At 42.8% G+C, this 21,487-nt stretch overlaps 1 protein-coding gene across 1 annotated transcript in view; it reads right to left on the bottom strand.

Moving 5' to 3' along the window:
* The window catches only part of LOC127581280 (integrin alpha-E-like), a 345,660-nt gene that overhangs the window by 309,694 nt on the left and 14,479 nt on the right, over positions 1-21,487 (bottom strand). The window contains exon 2 of the mRNA XM_052035523.1: positions 14,011-14,128. Coding sequence (XP_051891483.1) covers positions 14,011-14,128 — 118 coding nt within the window. The remainder of the gene's footprint in view (positions 1-14,010; positions 14,129-21,487) is intronic.

A 21,487-nucleotide genomic window follows, 5' to 3' on the forward strand; every position in this document is an offset into this window, starting at 1 on the left:
AAGTATCACTCCCAGTCACTAAGTTGTCAATGTAGGCATCTGTATGTTTTAGCCCATGAATCACTGAATTAATCATTCTTTGAAATGTTGCCGGAGCATTTTTCATTCCAAATGGCAAAACATTGTATTCATACAATCCAGAAGGGGTTACAAAGGCTGAAATCTCCCTTCCTCTATCTGTTAATGGAACACACCAGTACCCTTTTAATAAGCCAATCTTTGAGAGAAATTTTGCCTTTCCCACTCTGTCTATGCAATCATCCACCCTAGGAATAGGGTAAGCATCTGACTTTGTTACAGCATTCACTTTCCTGTAATCTGTGCAAAATCTAACAGTTCCATCAGATTTCGGTACAATAACACAGGGCGAACTCCAATTTGAAGTTGAATGTCTAATAATATCATTTTCCAACATGTATTTGATTTCCTGATCAACAAGTTTACTTTTTTCCACATTCATTCGATATGGGTGTTGTTTGATTGGTTTTGCATCCCCAACATCAACATCATGGGTAATTATCGATGTTCTGTTTGGAACATCTGGGAACAGATTTTTAAATTTTAAAATTAATTCTCTCATCTGTTGTTTTTGTGAAACTTGTAAATGGTCCAACTTCGTTTCAAGGTTCTCCAGGATATTTTGGTTTTTTAGTTTCGATGGAACAATATTTGGTCTAAATTGGCCTTCCTCAACATCAACATCAGGCATTCTAGAAACAACCTTTACATCATCCACCAAGGCCACAACTGAATCCCTCTCATAATAAGGTTTTAGCATGTTTACATGACAGAGTTGTGTTTTCTTGCGTCTATCTGGTGTTTTGATTATATATGTTAGATCAGTCACTCGAGATTCAATAACATAGGGTCCAGAAAAACGAGACTGCAAGGGATTATTTTGGCTAGGGAAAAATACCAACACCTTTTGCCCCACTGCAAATGTCCTAGGCCGAGCACGTCTATCAAAATATGTCTTCATTCTTATCTGGCTTGTTTTCAAATTCTCTCTCGCTAGCTGGCAGACTCTCTCCAACCGAGTTTTAAATTTTTGGACATAGTCCAAAAGACTCAAGTGCACTTCTTCAATCTCCTCACATGAGAGTGCTTTTTCTTTCAATTCTGTCAACTCAGGGTCCTTTGTCTGTTCCACCATAAAATCCTTCCTCGACAAAGACAATTCTTTAAATTCAGGCTCACTATAAGGATGTTGATCCTCCAGTGAAGACAGAAAAGTCTCAGATAAGGCATCATAATTTTATTCCTGTTTAGGACTGTCACAAGGAACCACATCAGACTGCATCGGACTGTCTGTCTTGGCTAATTCTCTAGCTCTAGCTCGAGTCACCGCACATGATGGGTAAATATTTGGATCATTCTCAGACTCATCAATCCTTGGTTTGGTTGTTAACCGTACCACAGGAACAATTTCTCCATCTGCAAGGTCATTTCCCAATAACAAAGAAACTCCTTCCACTGGCAAACTAGGTCTTATCCCTATCTCGACTGGTCCTTCTACGAACTTTGACTTTAAAATCACCCTGTGAAAAGGGACAGACATGGTGTCACCTGTAATGCCTCGTACTAGATTTACTTCACCAGTGTCACTTTCTTCTCCAAAATTTAAAACACTGTCCAGCAAGAGAGATTGACTAGCCCCAGTATCTCTAAGAATTTTCACTGGCACCTGGGGTGACTCATCATTCAGTGAAACAAAACCCTCTGATACATACGAACGGAATTCTTTTCTCACCTCCTCCAACTTTTCCGCTTTTCCCTCTTGCAAGGACTGATCTTTAACAACGTCCCCTAAACCTTTTTGATTTTTAATTGCCTGAAAGCAAGCATTGGGCACAGCTTCCTTCCTTTTCTTCAAAAGGGCACAATTAGATATCACATGGCCAGGTTTCCTACAGTAATAACAAGTACGCTCAACAGGTTTCTCCAGCCCTGGCTTCTTTTCATCTTTTCCTTTTTGATTACCTCCCAATTTAATCTCCGGTTTACCTGGATTGTCCTTGTAACTCTTTTGAAAGGTTTTAGGTTGTCCCCATTTGGATTTATGGGTTAAAGCATAATCATCTGCCAACCTAGCAGTTTCTTGTAAAGTTTCCACTCCCTTTTCATTTAAATATGTTGTTAATTCAGCTGGAACACATCTTTTAAAGTCTTCCATTAATATCAATTCTTTCAATTTATCAAAATCCCCATCTACATTTTTAGCCATGTACCATCGTTCAAAACATATTCTCTTTCCATTGGCAAATTCCATATAAGTCTGATCTGCAGATTTCCTCAAGTCTCTAAATTTTTGTCTGTAAGCTTCAGGTACCAATTCATAGGCCTTCAAAATAGCTTGTTTTACCTTGGTATAATCAGTTGCATCCTCAGCAGACAAAGCAGAATAAGCTTTTTGAGCTTTACCTTTAATCACACTCTGTACCATAAGAGCCCATCCTTTCTTTGGCCAGTTTGAACTCTCAGCAACCTTTTCAAGATGTTGGAAATACTGATCAACCTGATCTTCTTCAAAAGGAGGGACTAATTGAACCTCCCTGCTGGCTGAAAAACCATCTTCAGAATCAGATTCCAAACTCCTACGCTTCATTTGTAACTCATGCTGCCTCTGTTTCTCCTTCTCCTCACTATCCAGCTCCATCCTCTTCAATTCCATCTGCTTCATTGCTAGATCAGCCTCTATCTTCATCTGAGTTATCTTTTGTTCAGTCTCTAATTTCTTTTGTTCGGCCTCTAATTTCTCTCGCTCGGCCTCTAATCTCTTTTGCTCTCGTTCAGCTTCTAATTTCTTTTGTTCTCGTTCAGCCTCTATCGTTAACTGGGTTTGTTCTCGTTCAGCCTCTATCTTTGCCAGCTGCACCTGTGCCTCAGAAATTGCTATTTCACTGCCAGGAAACTGTTTTAACACTTCCTTCTCAAACACCTTCTTTTCCACATAATGGCCAGCTATCAGTCTCTGAATATCTGCCTTTCTCATAGACTGCTTTACTTCTGTAAGGTTTAGCCTTGTAGCAATCTTTATCAGATCATCCTTTTTCGCCACCTCCAATCCCTTTTGGGTTGGTGACTCCAAAAATGCCTTAATATCCATTGCTGCTGGTTTCCACACACACAAGCCAATTAAAAAGAATTTATCAGACCTCCCTCAAAAATCTTTGGATTGGATCCCGAACAAATCTCGTCAATCTGGGGAACGATCCCAGACGACACTCGTTAATGTTTGGATTGGATCCCGGACGAATCTTGTTAACCTTGGGAACTATCCCGGACGAGCCCCCAATTTTGTCACAAACCAGCAACAAAAGAAACACACTGAGCATGATTCAGTGTTAAAAACTATTTTATTAATCACTACTTATGATAATATGTAAAATAAAAGTAAAAAAAATGTTAGTATGTTAGAATTCAAAAATGTTAAACCTTGAACGTTGACCCCAAAACTAAACTCGTCGTGTGTGTGTGTGACAAAGTCCAAAACTCCCAGTTCCGGAATGGTTCTTAAAGTTCAGTTCCGCAAGCCATAAGGTGAAACATGAGCAAGGGCTTCTTCAACAACCACCGTTGTCTGAAGATAAGATGTAGATGTAGAAAAACATAGAGAGAGTACATACGAAATCCAAATGTTCCACGATGGAACCCAAACGACACTTCAGTGTTTACTCGGGAGTGACTTCCTCACCCCGAAAGCATCCGAACCGTGGTCGTCCACATACAAATACCTGTTTCCTTCTACAGGTCAGCAACAAAGTGAACTCCACCGGATTACTTCCAACTTCCATACGTGGATTTCAGTGGCAAACACAGTTATTGTTTCTCATCCATCGATAGAGAAAACAAGCAGGCTGGTGTCTCTCTCCCTTCTCTCTCTCTCTTCTTCTTCTTCTTCTTCTGACTTCTTCAACAACGTCATTACGTCCTTTATCTTCTATTGACGTAAGCACGCCCCACACACACATACACACACACTCTCTATCTTAAAGGGACTTTCACTGAGTCCGTAACATCTGCCATTCAATCATGGCTAATTTATTTTCCCCTCTCAACCCCATTCTCCTGCTTCCTCCCTGTAACCTTTGATGCCCTTACTAATCAAGAATCTATCAATCTCTGCTTTAAGTATACCCAATGACTTAGCCTCCACACCTGTCTTTGGCAATGAATTCCACAGATTCACCACCCTCTGGCTAAAGAAATTCCTTCTCACCTCTGTTCTAATGGAACATCCTTCCATTCTGAGGCTGTGCCCTCTGGTCCTAGACTCTCCCACTACTGGAAACATCCTCACCACGTCCACTCTATCCAGGTCTTTCAATATTCGGTAGGTTTCAATGAGATCTCCCCTATCCTTCAAAACTCTAGTGAGTACAGGCACAGAGTCATCAAATGCTTCTCATACATTAACCCTTTCATTCTCAGGATCATTCTTGTAAACCTCCTCTAGACACTCTCCAATGCCAGCACATCCTTCCTCAGACATGGGGCCCAAAACTGCTCACAATACTCCAAATGTGGTCTGACCAACACCTTACAAAGCCTCAACATTACATCCTTACTTTTATATTTTAGTCCTCTTGAAATGAAGACTAACATTGCATTTGCCTTCCTTATTACCGACTCAACCTGCAAGTTAACCTTTAGGGAATCTTGCACAAGGACTCCCAAGTCCCCTTGCACCTCCGATTTCTGAATTTGCTCCCCGTTTAGAAAATAGTCTACGCCTTTATTCCTTCTACCAAAGTGCATGACCATACACTTTCCTACGCTGTATTCTATCTGGCACTTCTTTGCCCATTCTCCCAACCTGTCCATGTCCTTCTGCAGACTCCCTGATTCCTCAACACTACCTCCCCTTACACCTATCTTTACATCATCTGCAAACTTGGCCACAAAGCCATCAATCCCATCATCCAGATCATTTACAACGTGAAAAGTAGAGGACCCAACATCAACCCCTGCGGAAAACCACTAATCACTGGCAGCCAACCAGAAAAGGCCCCCTTTATTCCCACTCTTTGCCTTCTGCTAGTCAGCCAATCTTCTATCCATGCTAGTACCTTTACTGTAACACCATGGTCTTCTATCTTGTTTAACAGCCTCATGAGCGGCACCTTGTCAAAAGCCTTCTGAAAATCCAAGTATATAACATCCACTGTCTCTCCTTTGTCTATCCTGCATGTTACTTCCTTCTTAAAGAGTGGAGTGACATTTGCGATTTTCCAGTCCTCCAGAACCATTCCTGAATCTAGTGATTCAAGAAGGATCACTACTGATACCTCCACAATCTCTTCAGCTACCTCTTTCAGAAGGTATAGTCCATCTGGTCCAGGTGACTTATCCACCTTCAGACCTTTCAGCATCCCAAGCAGCTTCTCCTGAGTAATCGTGACTACACTCACTTCTGCCCCCTGACTCTCTCAAATTTCTGGCATGTTGCTGGTTTCTTCCACTGTGATGACTGATACAAAATACTTATTCAGTTTGTTCGCCATTTCTTTGTTCCTCATTACTACCTCTCCAGCGTCATTTTCCAGCAGGCCAATGTCTACCCTTGCCTCTCTTTTACTCTTTATATTTCTGAAAAATCTTTTGGTATCCTCTTTTATATTATTGGTTAGCTTACCTTCATACTTCATCTTTTCACCCCTTATTGCCTTCTGTTGGTTTTTAAAAGCTTCCAAATCCTCTAGCTTCCTGCTAATTTTTGCCATATTGGATGCCCTCTCTTTTGCTTTTATGCTGTCTCTGACTTCCCTTGTCAGTCACGGTTGCCTCATCCTCCCTTTAGAATGCTTCCTCTTCTTTGGGATGAACTGATCCGGCATCTTCCGAATTACTCCCAGAAACTCCTGCCGTTGCTGCTCTACTGTCATCCCTGCTCGGTACCCTTCCAATCAGCTTTCGCCAGCTCGACTCTCATGCCTCTGTAGTTACCTTTACTCATCTGTTATATCAATCCAACCAATTTTAGCTTCTCCCTCTCAAATTGCAGGGTGAATTCTATTATATTATGATCACTGCCTCCTCAGGGTTCCTGTCCTCCTTCAGGGAGGCTATATCCTCCCTCATTAAAGAGGCAACTGCCCCTTCTCTCTTACATTGAGCTGCCAGTCCTGCCCTTCTCTCAGCCACGTTTCTGTTATGGCAATAATATTCCAGTCCACAGAACCAATCTGTGCCCTGAGTTCATCCATCTTACCTGTTAAGCCACTCTTTCCTCTCCCTTTGCTGTGCTCCTGGCTATACTGATGACTAAACTTGCTCTTGTTGGCTACAGTATTTCCCCCCAACTTCTCATCGGCCTTTCTACTGCTCAGAGTCCCACCCCTCTGCCAATCTAGTTTAAACCTTCCTGAGTAGCACTAGCAAATCTCCATGTCAGGATATTGGTCCCCCTCCAGTTCAGGTACATGGATAGGGAAGGCTAAGAGGGATATGGGCCAAGAGTCATACAGCACAGAAACAGCCCCTTTGGCCCAACTGATCCATGCTGACCCTACCCCTAACCCTAACCCTAAGGCATCCAAGCTAGTCCCATTTGCCAGCATTTTGCCCATAACTTTCTGAACCTTTCCTATCCATGTACCTATCCAACTGTCTTTTAAAAGTTGTTTTTGTACCTGCCTCAACCACTTCCTCTGGCAGCTCATTTCATATACCTACCACCCTTTGTGTAAAAAAGTTGCCCCTCAAGTTCCGATTAAATCTTTCCCCCTTCACCTTAAACCAATGTCCTCTAGTACTTTAAGCCCAACCCTGGGAAAAGGACTGAGTGCATTCACCCTATCATGCCCATAACGATTTTATATACTTCGATAAGATCACCTCTCAGTCTCCTATGCTCTAAGGAATAAAGTGTTAGCCAACCTCTCCCTATAACTCAGTCCCTCAATCCGGGCAACATCCTTGTAAATCTTTTCTGCATTCTTTCAAGTTCAATAACATCTTTCCTCAAGCAGGACGACCAAAACTGAACACAATAATCCAAGTGCGGCCTCACCAGTGTCCTGTACAACCGCACCATGACCTCCCAACTTTTATACTCAGTGCTCTGACTGATGAAGGCCAGCGTACTAAAAGCCTTCTCCACCACCCTGTCTACCTGTGACTCCACTTTCAGGAAACCATGTATCTGAACACCCTCAGTTCTTTAACACTCCCCAGGGCCCTACTGTTCACTATGAAAGTCCTACTTGAATTTGACTTTCCAAAGTGCCACAATTTGCACTTATCTGAATTAAATTTTGAAGGGAAATGTACTATGGAGATGTGGTCGATGTTCAGGGATCTTTTGCAGGATGTTAGGGATAAATTTGTCCCGGTGAGGCAGAGAAGGAATGGTAGGGTGAAAGAACCGTGGGTGACGAGAGAGGTGGAACAACTAGTTAGGAAGAAGAAGGCAGCATACATAAGGTGTAAGCAGCAAGGATCAGACAGGGCTTGTGAGGAATATAGAGTAGCAAGGAAGGAACAAGAAAGGGCTGAGGGGAGCGAGAAGGGGGCATGAAAAGGCTTTGGCGAGTAAGGTTAAGGAGAATCCCAAGGCTTTTTTCTCGTACGTGAAGAGCAGAAGGATGGCTAGAGTAAAGGTAGGTCCGATTAAAGACAAAGGTGGGAGGATGTGCCTGAAAGCTGTGGAAGTGGGTGAGGTTCTCAATGAATACTTCTCTTCAGTATTCAGCAAGGAGAGGGGTCTTGATGATGCTGAGAACAGCATAAGTGAGGGTAATGTTCTAGAGTATGTAGATATTAAGAGAGAGGATATGTTCGAGTTGTTAGAAAATATTAGGACAGATAAGTCCCCGGGGCCTGACGGAATATTCCTCAGGCTGCTTCGGGAGGTGAGGGAGGAGATTGCTGAACCGCTGAATCTTTGTGTCCTCGTTGTCCATGGGGATGGTACCGGAGGATTGGAGGGTGGCGAATGTTGTCCCCTTATTCAAAAAAGGTAGTAGGGATAGTCCAGGGAATTACAGACCAGTGAGTCTTATGTCTGTGGTGGGTAAGCTGTTGGAAAGGATTCTAAGAGATAGGATCTATGAGCATTTGGAGAAACATGGACAGATTAGGGACAGCCAGCATGGCTTTGTGAAGGGAAGATCTTGCCTCACTAGCCTGATAGGGTTCTTTGAGGAGGTGACCAGGAAGATTGATGAGGGTAGTGCAGTAGATGTGGTCTACATGGATTTTAGTAAGGCGTTTGACAAGGTTCCACATGGTAGGCTTCTTCAGAAGGTCAGAGACCAAGGGATCCTGGGAAGCTTGGCCATGTGGATTCAAAATTGGCTTGCCTGTAGAAAGCAGAGGGTTGTGGTGGAGGGAGTGCATTCAGATTGGAGGGCTGTGACTCGTGGTGTCCCACAGGGATCAGTTCTGGGACCTCTACTTTTGTGATATTTATTAACGTCTTAGATGAGGGGGTGGAAGGCTGGGTTAGCAAGTTTGCAGATGACACAAAGATTGGTGGTGTTGTGGATAGTGTGGAGGGCTGTCGAAGCTTGCAGAGGGATATTGATAGGATGCAGAGCTGGGCTGACAAGTGGCAGATGGAGTTCAATCCAGAGAAATGTGAGGTAGTTCACTTTGGAAGGACAAACTCCAAGGCAGAGTACAAGGTAAGTGACAGGATTTGGGGCAGTGTGGAGGAGCAGAGAGATCTGGGGGTTCATATCCACAGATCACTGAAAGTTGCCTCACAGGTGGATAGGGTAGTTAAGAAAGCTTATGGGATATTAGCTTTCATAAGTCGGGGGATCCAGTTTAAGAGCCGCGAAGTGATGATGCAGCTTTACAAAACTCTGGTTAAGCCACACTTAGAGTACTGTGTCCAGTTCTGGTTGCCTCATTATAGGAAGGATGTGGAGGCGTTAGAAAGGGTGCAGAGGAGATTTACCAGGATGCTGCCTGGATTAGAGAGTATGGATTATGAGGAGAGACTAAAGGAGCTAGGGCTGTTCTCATTGGAGAAGGAGGATGAGGGAAGACATGATAGAGGTATACAAGATATTGAGAGGAATAAATAGAGTGGACAGCCAGCGTCTATTTCCCAGGGCGCCAATGCTCAAAATAAGAGGACATGGCTTTAAGGTATTGGGTGGGAAGTTCAAGGGAGATGTCAGAGGGAGGTTTTTCACCCAGAGAGTGGTTGGTGCATGGAATGCACTGCCTGGGGTGGTGGTGGAGGCTGATACATTGGACAAGTTCAAGAGATTGTTAGATAAGGATATGGAGGAATTTAAATTAGAGGGATATGTGGGAGGAAGGGGTTAGATCGTCTTAGTTTGAAGGGCGGCACAACATGGTGGGCCGAAGGGCCTGTATTGTGCTGCATTGTTCTATGGTTCTATGGTAAACTTCATTTGCCATTCATCAGCCCACTCACTCAGCAGATCAAGATCCCCTTGTAATTTGTAATAACCTTTTTCATTATCCACTCTACCACCTATTTTAATGTCAAATGCAAACTTACCAACCATGCCCTGTACATTCCTATTCAATCGCTGATACAGATGACAAACAACAATGGGCCCAGCACTGACCCGAGGCATATCACTAGTCACGGGCCTCCAGTTCAAGAAACAACCTTCCCCATCACCTTCTGTTTACTACCATGCAGCCAATTGTGTATCTAATTAACCAGCTCTCCCTGAATTCCATGTGATCTAACCTTCCAGAGCAGCCTGCCATGTGGAACCTTATCATAAAGGCCTTACTGAAGTCCATATAAACCATGTCTACCACCCTGCCCTAATCGACTTTCTTGATCACATCATCAAAAAACTCAATCATTCATAAGACATCATCTCCCATGCACAAAGCCATGCTGACTACCCCAATTGACCTCTGTCTTTCCAGATGTACATATATCTTATCCCTCAGAATCCTTTCCAGTAACTTACCTACCACAGATGTTAGACTTACTGGTCTATTGTTACCCGTATTTTTTTGCCACCCTTCTTAAATAAAGGCACAACATTTGCTCCCATCCAGTCTACCAGCTCCTCACCTGTGGCGAATGATGGTACAAATATCTCAGCCAGGGCGCTTGCATTGTTAACCACATATGGTTCATCTTTCTTCTGGGATTCCCCCTTTCCAACTAGAATATATTTCTGCTGAGCATTAAAAACCAGTTGTTATACATATCTGTCATTGTTCATCCTCTGACCTATCACATAGCCTAGTTACTGAGTCCACTCCTGACAGCTCCACCTTTGTATCATTGGAATTGCCCTAATTCAAGTTGAGGACATTCACAATAGACTGTATCTGGAATTCTGCCAGGTTGTGATCATCACTCCCATGGGTATCTTTAACAACAACATCTTTTCTTAATCCTATCTCATTTACATATGACCAAATCTAAGATAGCTTATGATGCCGATGCAGCGGTTCGACCTGAAACACTGACAATTCCTCCCCCCCCCCCCACTGATGCTGCTCAACCCGCTGAATTCCTCCAGCAGATTGTTTCTTGCTTCAGATTCCAGCATCTGCAGTCTCTTGTGTCTGTAAAAATAGTTTATTACTGGGTTAGTCCCATAACATAATGCTCTGTGAAAAATAATCTTGGATGCACTTCACCAATTCCTGCTCTACGGTTGCCTCGCCATTTTAGTCATCCAATCAATATGCAGATTAAAATCACTCATGATAATTGCTGTTCTCTTCTTACAGGCCTTTCCCTCTTCTCCATCTATGCTTTGTCTTTTCAAGAAGTAACACCTTTGGGCCTATGGACTATTCCCACTCGCATTTTCTTTCCAGCTATTCATTTTTTCAACCCAAACTGATTTCACATAACTATCCATTGCATCGGTACCACTAGTCAGCACCACGGTGATACCTTCCTTGATTAACAAAGCTACCTACCTCCTTTCCCCGCTTGCCTATTCTTTTGGAATTTTGAATAACTTGGAATACAGAGTTCCCATTCCTGGTTGTCAAGCAACCATGTCTCTATAACAGCTATTAGATCATACTCATGTGTTACTATTTGTGCCAACCTTGTCTTATCTTCGAGCACTGAGCCGACAGTCCTGCTCCTCAATGACACATCCAAGAATGACAAGAGTTTGTGCCTCTGCCATCCTTTCAGGCAGTGAATTTCAGCTCCTACCACCTCCTGGGTGAAATTTCATTTCCCAGCTCCCATCTAATTCTTCTACCAATTACTTGATGAGAGCAGGATGGTAGATGTTACCTTTATAGACTTTAGCAAGGCCTTTAACAAAGTTGCGCATGGTAGGCTAGTCTGGAGGGTTAGATCACATAGGATCCAGAGCTAGCTAGCTAATTGGATACAAAGTAGCTTCGTGGAAGGAGCCAGAAGGTGGTCATGGAGGGTTGTTATTCAGATTGGAGGCCTGTGACCAGCACTGTGCTGCAGAGATTGGTGCTGGGTCCACTCTTGTTTGTCATTTATATTAACGATTTGGATGACAACATTGTTAACATGGTTAGTAAGTTTGCGGATGACACCAAAATTGGTGGTGTAAAAAGTGGAGAAGGTTATCTAATATTACAACAGGATCTAGGTGAACTGGGGAAGTGGACCAAGGAATGGCAAATGGAATTTAACTCAGACAAGCATGAGGTCTTGTATTTTGGTCAGTTAAGCCAGGCAGGACTTGCACAGTAAATGGTAGGGCTCTGGAGAATCACAGAGTCATAGAACAATACAGCATGGATACAGGCCCTTCGGCCCAATGAGCCCATGCTGACCACAGTGCAATGAGACTGTTGTGGAACGAAGAGAGCCTTGGGTTACAGGTACATAGTTCCCCGAAAGTAGTGACACAGATTGACCGGTTGTGAAGAAGGCGTTGGGCACGTTTGCCTTCATTGTTCAGGGCATTGTGTGCAGGAGTTGGGACGTCATGTTACAACTGTACAAGAAGTTGCTGAGACCACACTTGGAGCATTGTGTGCTTTTCTGGTCACCTGTCTTATTGACCTTTACTGCATCGTTCAGGACCTGTGTTCATACAACCCAAGGTTCCTCTGTTCCTCCATACTTTTTGTGTTCCTTGTTGCATCTCCTCTCTAGATTAAATTCCATTCTACATTGCTGTCTCAAATGACCAGATCATCTGTCTCTTCCTGGATTCTAAAGCTATTCTCGTTGTCAGCTACATGGTCAATTTTTGTGTCATTTGCAAACTTCCTTATAATGCCCCCTAAATTTAGGTTGAATGATAGCTATAAACAAGGGGCAAAGTACTGAGCCTGTGGAACCTCACTGATAACAGCCTTCCATGCACAAAAGCACCAAACTAACAAACTCAGCTTCTTGCCACTGAGCCAATTTTGGATCCAATTTACCACTCTCCCTTGGATCCCGTGGGCTTTTACTTTTTGACCAGCCTGGCATGTGTGACTCTGTCAAAATCCTTGTGTAAATCCATATAGACTGCATCAATCAAAGTGTGGTCATCAGCACTCCTTGTTGCTGCCTCAAAGAAATCAATCAAGTTAGTTTGGCATGACCTTAACCAATCTATGCTAATGCATGGAACTAGAGGATGTTTCCTCTGGTTGTGAAATCTAGAACCAGGGCCAATAAAACCAGAGACAGTATGCCATTCAGCCTGACTGCTCTACCATTCAATGACTGTTCTGCTATTCAATAAGACCACAACTAATCTTTCAGCTCAGTGTCACTTTCCTTAACTGACCCCACATGCTTTGATTCCCTCAATAACTGAAAGTCTATTGATTTTTGTCTTGAAAATACTCAGTGATTGTGCCTCCACAGTCATCTTAGATAAAAGAATCAAATACTCAGTTATCTTCTGGGCAAAGAAATTTCTTCTTATCTCTGACCTGAATGGTCAATCCCTTATTTGAAGACTGTGACCCTGAGCTAGCGGGTACTTCATCCCACATCCACCCAAGTAAGCCTTGTGAAATTATGTAAGTTTAAATGAGATCATCTTTCATTCTTCTAAACTCAAGACAGTAAAAGGCCAATCTGCTTCATTACCCCTCATAGAACAAACACACCATCTGGTGAATCTTCTTTGCATTCTCTCTGTTGCAAATGTATTTATGTTAGTTGGAGAGACTTAAATTATGCCCAATATTTCAGTTTCAGTCTGGCAACAAGTATTCTATTCAATACCAATCTTCAGCATGAGGAAGGATGTGAAAACATTCCAAAGGTATAGAAAAAACCCCAAAATAATTCCATGGATGAGAGATTTAAGTTACACAGACAACCTGGAGAAGTTGGAATATTTCTCCATTACATCAGAGGAAGTTGTGTGATAGAGGTATTCAAAAAGTTAGTGATCTAGATAGAGAGAAAAAGGTTCTTACTGGTGGAAAAATTTGAGAACCAAAGGATAAAGATTTAAGGTAACATGAGGAAAACTGTTTTACACATCAGTTGGCATTGCTTGACTTGGGAGGCCATTTAGCCCATCACACCTGTGCCAGCTCTTATAGTATTCCCATCAGTTCCATTCCCCAATTATTTCTCAATAACCTATTCTCTCTCACATGCCCATCATCTCACTTTAACTAAGGACAATTTACAGTGGCCAATTAACCGACCAACCAACACATCTTTTGAATGTGGGATGAAAGTGGAGCACCCGGGAGAAACACATGTGGTCGCAGGAACATACAAATTCCACACAGGCTCTATTGCTGCACAGGATGGCAGAGAGTGATATTGTGGCAGTTTGAAAAAAAAGAAATTGGAACAAAGTGTTTGGTGCTTCTTGTTTTCTCTTACAGTATCGCTATCATTGTCTGATTTCATTCTCCGAAATTACCTGTCTGCTTTGCCATGATAAATAGAACAGATATTACCAGGGCCTCAATAGAAGAGAACATATATTTAGGCAAAACAAAAACCACTGCAAAATACAGAATAAGTTTATATAGCGAATAACAAAAGGTTAAATAAGTTACAATCAAGAAGGTTACATTGTCACACTTTTTTCAAAATGCTTACAGTTGAACAAATAGAATCTAAATAAATCATCTTACCCACTGCTTTCACTACGATTGTATTGAACAACTTTCTGTCCAAACAGTACATGACTTTTGTTTTGAAAGAGCACCTTTAATTTGGTATCAATATTGAAGGTGTACAATGCCTTCGGAGCTACAAAGAACAGAGAAAGCAAACATTAAAGTATGAGTAATTCTGTAAAATATCTCATTGCTATAACAGAATTGATAACTACCTACTTGTTGTAATTGAAAGAATCAAGTATAGATAAATCATAAGTAATCAATAGATTCCCTGACTACTGAATTAAGCGATTGTTCTATACAGTATATAAAATCTCTGCAATAAAGAATCAATTTTTTGCACATGCTGGAAAATTGCAAATCTAAACGTGAGCATCAAGTGAATAGATCTTATTGATGCACTAGGTCCAAATTAAACTACCGAGTACAGGTTCAATTGTTTTTTTTTGAGAATGGGGATCATGTACAGAGGAGTAAAGAAGTCTCAAATTCTTGCGATGGTTCTGTTAGCCACAGGCAGGAAGTATTTAAATCTGTCCGGCACTTAGTGTAAGAAATCATGTTTTGTTATATTTAAAACCTATGAAAGTCTGAAAGAAGATAAAAGTAACATATAACATTAAACTTTTAATAGACAAACCAGTTCATAGAAAATAAACTATTTATCAATTATACAGGAATCTAAACTAACTGAATAAATAAATGAAGACTGCATGGGGATGACACTTCCTCTGGCAGCTTATTCCATATACCCACCACCCTCTGTGTGAAAAAGTTGCCCTTCAGAACCCCAGATCCCTTTTAAATCTTTCCCCTCTCACTTCAAACCTATGCCCTCTAGTTTTAGGCTCCTCTATCCTGGGAAAAAGACTATGACCATCCACCCTATCTTTGCCTCCTCTGCTCCAGGGAAAACAGACCTGGCCTATACAATCTCTTCTTATAACTCAAGCCCTCCAGTCCAGGCAACATTCTTATGATACTCTTCTACACACTACAACTTAATCACATCCTTCCTAAAGCATGACAACCAGCACTGCACACAATGACCTAAGTGCAACCTAATCAACTTTTTGTACAACTGTAACATGACGTCCCAACTTTTGTACTCAATACCATGGCTGATGAAGGAAAGCACACCATACACCTTTTTCACCACCCTGTCTACCTGTGTCACTGCTTTCAGGGAATTATGTATTTGTACCCCTCCGTTCAACAACACTCACCAGAGCCCTGCCATTCACTGTGTACATCCTGGCCTGGTTTAACTTCCCAAAATGCATCACTTCACAAGTCTGAGTCAAATTTCATTAAATTCCTGCAGTCTACCCTATCAATACCCTTCATAATTATATTTTCCTCTTAACCTCCTCTGCTCAGGGAAAACAGATGTAGACTCTCCAGTCTTTCCTCATAAATGAAATGCTCCATCCCAGGCAACATCCTGGTAAACCTCCTCTGCAACCTTTTCCACAGCTATCACATCTTTCTTAAAGCGAAAAACCTCTTCTGTTATAATCAAGCCGGGGGATCAACATTGGTTTGATTAGCAATATGGAAGAGCATGCCAGAGGTAGTACCAGACTCACCCAAAAACAAGGTGATAACCTAGTGAAGTTGCAACATAGGAGCTCAACAGTAAAAATAGCATGCATAGCCAAAGCAAAGTAACCAACAACCAACAGATCAAATTTATTTAGTCCTGCTATATCTAGTTGTGTATTGTAGTAGACAATTAAACAATTCACAGAAACCAAATTCTCCAGAAATATCCTTATTCTAGACAGTGGAGCCCAGCATCTGATTGCGAAAAAAAAATGCTGAATTATTTACAACCATGTTCATCCAGAAGTCTCAAGTGGATGATCTGTCTTGGCTTCCTCTTAATATCCCATGATAAGTGAAATCAGTCTTCATTTAATTCTATTCACTTATGATATCAAGAACCAGATGAAAGGCCTGGATACTGTAAAGGCTACGAGATCAAACAACATACCAGCTGTAGTGCTGAAGACTTGCACTCCAGACTATACATGCCTCTCACCAAGCTGCTCCAATTCAGTAATAACACCAGTATCCACCTGACACTGTGGAAAATTGCCTAAGAGTGTACTAGTCACAAGATGCAGGACAAACCCAACCCAGCTAACTAGCACCAACTCAGACTACATTCAATCATCATGAAATTAGAACCTTCATCTGGTCTTGACCCAAAATTTCAACTGTCCATTTCCCTTCATGGATGCTGCCTGACCTGTTGAGTTCCTCCAGCACTTTGTGTGAGGTGAGAGTGACTGCTCTTGACATCAAGACAGCTCTTGACCAGGTGTGGCTTTGGTCAACAAACATCAAGGAGAAAATTGGGAGTCTTACCTCACACAAAGGAAGATGGTTGTGGTTGTTGGGAGTCAATCATCCCAGCCCCAAGACATCACTTTAAGAATTTTTCAGTGCAGCATCCTAAGCACACCACCTTCAGCTACTTCATCATTGACTTTTTATTACAAACGGGGATGTTCACTGATAATTATGCAAATTTTAATTCCATTTGCAATGCCTCAGCAAATGAAGCAATCTATGCCTGCATGCAGCAACATCCATGTATCATTCAGGCATGGGCAAATGAGTGGCAAGAAACTTTCTCACCACAATGCCTGACATTGACTAGCTCCAATGAGAGACTAACCACCTGTGCAGAGTCCTGATACAGGGTTCCAACTTGAAATGTCAACTTTGTCATAGACTTTTAAACTCTTGCATCCACAGATGCTGATTGGCCCACTGAGTTCTTACAGCATTCTGTTTTTTGATCCAGATTCCAGAATATGCAGTCTCTTTTACCTTCAGACTAACAGCCTGTTCTTGATATTCAATGGCTCTACTATCACCAAGACCTATGACATCAACAGTATAGGTATAATGAAGCCCCCAAAACTAAATATTAAATGTAATAATTTCAGGAACCATGCCTTTCATTTCACTCTTCACAAATGTAGCTGTACCTCTCTGTTTCAGTCTGTTTCTTTTTTCTTCTTTTCTCTTCAACTCCCAGATTTTGAAGTAATTGTTACCTTGACAGTTTGGGTCTGCAAACTATTACAGACATTCTCTCTGTTCTCTCCACCCCACCCCCTCTCTGTAACTTAACATGCTTGTTTTTGTTCATTTTTGCAGTTCTGATAAAGGGTTCTTGATTCAAAACATGACTATATTTCTCTCCTCAATGATACCACCCACCCTTCTGAGTGCTTCCAGCATTTTCTGTTTTTGTTTCAGATTTCAAGCATCTGCAGTGTTACATTCTTTGTACAAAGTAATATTCATTTAGCAATGCTTCGCAGAAGGAAATCTGGCATTCTTACTGATTCTAAATGGGATTCTAATCCCATGACAAAATGGCTGATTCATTACTGCCTGCACCACATGGGAAGAATCGCAGTATCAGTTCCAATCACAAGGGGGAGCTATTGACACACTCTTGTACAATTAAATACAAGGTAAAAGAGGCAGACATATTGTTTAAGTGCCAAAACTTCATGGCAAAAGCCCTGCTCCAGGCACTGTAACCTGTTAGATTATATCGTCACCTGCACTGTGATAGGTACAGGCCATTGCCTAACATGCTGTTTTATCTCCATCTATCTGGCCCCAAAGGAAGGGCAACAACAAAAGTGTTACCAGAAAAAATCAACATTGATGGACCTCACAAAAATAGCTTTTCTTAGACTATTGACTAATCAATTGACTCACAACCAACACTGCCCTTAAATCCACCAACACTGGCACCTAATAACAAACTTTTGGCTTTTCTATCAGGATTGGTTTTATCAGAATGACTAGGAAATCAGTTATGAGGAGAGACCTGAGAGGCTGGGTTTGTTTTCCTTGCAGCAAAGGCTAAGGGATGATTTGATAGAGGTATACAAAATTATGAGAGTCATAGATAGTGTAGATATCTTACGTCCCAACAGGCAGTAAAAAACTTTTCTCTGAGTTGTCCAGATGGGAGAGCATGTGTTTAAGGAGAAGTGTGAAAGGTTCATAGGGGACCTGAAGAAGAATATTTTCACCCAGAGGGTAATCACAATCTGAAAGGCACTGTGTGAGTAGGTGCTGGAGGTAGCTACTCTCACATTTATGAAGCATCTGGACAAGAACTTGAATTGCCAGGCATAGCACAGATCAAGTGCTAGTAAATGGGATTGATATAGATAGGTACTTGATGGTAAGCATTGACTAATTGAGCCAGAGTCTGATTCTGTGCTCTATGACTCTGTAGGCACATGAAGACTGAGGTTCAGCAGAAAACCTTGACCTGAATGTTGTGCCAAGTTCACACAAAGTCACACTACTGACAACTGGTGAAAGTTATAATTGGCTTTATTCAAAATCTTAATTGCAAAGACAAAGTACAAATACTCCTTGCATGGCATGCGACTTGTCAAGACACGAGGCGATCAGACTTGCAGCTACCCTTGTTCTCTAAGTCCCAGACTCAGGGTATCTCTGCAATTCCAAGACCTCAAAATTTGATGAAGAGCTAAATCCCGTTTTTGGGAACCATCTCCCTTTTAATCCTTCTATTCTCCTTCATTGGCCCGGGAGACGTTGGAGCAGCGGGTCCCGAAGAGGTGCGGACTAAGTATTTAAAAAGTTTGAGTGCTTTGCATGGGCTTTTTCCCACAGAATCGGCCCAGGAGATGTTGGAGCAGCAGGTCCTGAAGAGGTACGGACTAACTGTTTGAAAAGCTCGTGTGTTTTGTGTGTTTTCGTGGGCTTTTTTGTTCTTGCAGAATTTAGTAGGGCAATAAAAAGGAGGTATTGTCAAGCGGAGCGGCCATTTTCGAGCGGCCATTGTCAGAGTGGACAGAGTCAGAATGAGTGGCTTTGGCACAACAGGCTTTAGTATCAAGAGGCAGAGGCCATCTGCAACAATACTCGTGACTAGCTGGTAAGTAAGGGTAAGGTTTACTGTTATTGTTATAACTTTTAAGTAGACTACAGCTAGGTATGAAACATAGTTCAGACGGAGGGCAAGGCGATGTGCTGCAGCTGCATGATGTGGGAGTTAGTGGACCCTGCTGTGGTGCATCGTGACCACATCTGCAGTAAGTGCTTGAGGCTGCAGGAACTTCGGCTCAGAATTGATGAGCTGGAGTCGCAGCTTCAAACACTGCGAAGCATCAGGGAGGGAGAGAGTTATGTAGATGCTGTGCATCAGGAGGCAGTCACCCCCCTCCCTTAGAGCAGGTACTTCTAGGGTCCAGGAGGCAGACAGATGGGTGACTGTCAGCGGAGAGAAAGAGAAAGGGAACAGGCAGACAAAGCAGAGGACCCCGGAGGCTGTTCCCCTCAAAAACATGTATTCCGCTTTGGATGCTGTTGAGGGGGATGACCTACAGGGATCAAGTGGCAGAAGCCAGGTCTCAGGCACTGGGACTGGTCCTGCTGCACAGAAGGGAAGGGAGGAGAAGAGGAGGGCAATAGTGATAAGGAACTCGATAGTCAGGGGAACAGACAGGAGGTTCTGTGGACATGAGCGAGAATCCCGGATGGTATGTTGCCTCCCAGGTGCCAGGGATATCTCTGATTGGGTCCACAGTATTCTTGAGCGGGAGGGAAAGCAGCCAGAAATCGTGGTACATGTTGGTAACAATGACATAGGAAGGAAGAGGGATGAGGTCCTGAAAAGTGAGTTTAGGGAGCAAGGCAGGAGGCTGAAGAACAGGACCTCAAGGGTAGCAATCTCAGGATTGCTGCCAGTGCCACGTGATAGTGAAGGTAGGAATAGGAGGAGATGGCAGCTGAATGCATGGCTGAGGAGTTGGTGCAGGAGGGAAGGTTTTAGATTTTTGGATAATTGGGATCTCTTCTGGGGAAGGTGGGACCTGTACAGATTAGATGGGTTACACCTGAACTCGAGGGGAACCAATGTCCTTGCAGGCAGGTTTGCTAGTGTGGTTCGGGAGGGGTTAAACTAGTTTGCAAGAGGGGTGGGAACAGGAGGGATAGGTCAGTGGAAGAAGTGCACGGAGTAAAGTCAGATCTAACATATAGAGAGGCTTTGAGGAAGGAGAAGCAGAGTATTGGGTATAAAAGTAGTAAGGTGGATGGGTAAAAGTGCATTTACTTAAATGCAAGAAGCATCAGGAATAAGGATGATGAACTGAGAGCTTGGATAAGTACATGGGACTATGATGTTGCAGAGACTTGGCTGTCACCAGGGCAGGAATGGATACTGAATATTTCCGGAAGGGACGGGGGGGGGGGGGGGGGAGCGTGGGGAGAAGAGGAGGAGGGGTGGTGTTACTGGACAGGGATACTATTACAGCTGCAGAAAGGGTGGATAATGTAGCAGGATCCTCTTTAGAGTCAGTATGGGTGGAAGTTAGGAAGAAGAAAGGAGCAGTTACTCTACTGGGAGTATTCTATAGGCATCCTGGTAGCAGCAAGGATACTGAGGAGCAGATCAGGAGGCAGATTTTGGAAAGGTGCAAGAATAACATGGGAGGTTTCAACTTCCCAAATATTGATTGGCACCTGCTTAGTACCAAAGGTTTAGATGGCGCAGAGTTTGTTAAGTGTGTCCAGGATGGATTCCTGTCACAGTATGTTGACGGGCCAACTAGAGGGAATGCCATATTAGATCTAGTTTTAGGTAATGAATGGGGTCAGGTGACAGATCTCTCAGTGGGTGAGCATTTGGGGGACAGAGACCACCGCTCCCTAACCTTTAGCATTGTCATGGACAAGGATAGGGGCAAAGAGGACGGGAAGATATTTAATTGGGGAAGGGCAAATTATGAGGCCATAAGGCGAGAACTTGCGAGTGTAAATTGGGATGACATTTTTGAAAGGAAATGTACTATGGAGAACACGCACAGGCGTCTTCGCTCTGTGGGTCACTTATAGCCAAGATTGGACTCATAAGCCACTTGAGAGCCCATAAATAGATAAACAGAACGAAGACCATCATCCTCGACCTCAAGGGATAGCCACGACGACTATGGAGATGTGGTTGTCGTTCAAGGATCTCTTGCAGGATGTTAGGGATAAATTTGTCCCGGTGAGGCAGAGAAAGAATGGCAGGGTGAAGGAACCATGGGTGACGAGAGAGTTGGAACAACTAGTTAGGAGGAAGAAGGCAGCATACATAATGTGTAAGCAGCAGGGATCAGATAGGGCTCTTGATGATTATAGGGTAGCAAGGAAGAAACTTAAGAAGGGGCTGAGGAGAGCAAGATGAGGACATGAAAAGGCCTTGATGAAGGAAAACCGCAAGGCATTTTTCACTTATGTGAAAAGCAGAAGGATGACGGGAGTAAAGGTAGGACCAATTAGAGACAAAGATGGGAAGATGTGCCTGGAAGCTGTGGGTGGGTGAGATTCTCAATGAGTACTTCTCTTCAGTATCACCAAGGAGAGGGGTCTTGATGACGCTGAGGACAGTGTTGGTAAGGGTAATGTTCTAGAGTATGTAGATATCAAG

The sequence above is a fragment of the Pristis pectinata genome, chromosome 21, assembly GCF_009764475.1.
Source record: "Pristis pectinata isolate sPriPec2 chromosome 21, sPriPec2.1.pri, whole genome shotgun sequence".
NCBI classification, from domain to species: Eukaryota; Metazoa; Chordata; class Chondrichthyes; order Rhinopristiformes; family Pristidae; genus Pristis; species Pristis pectinata.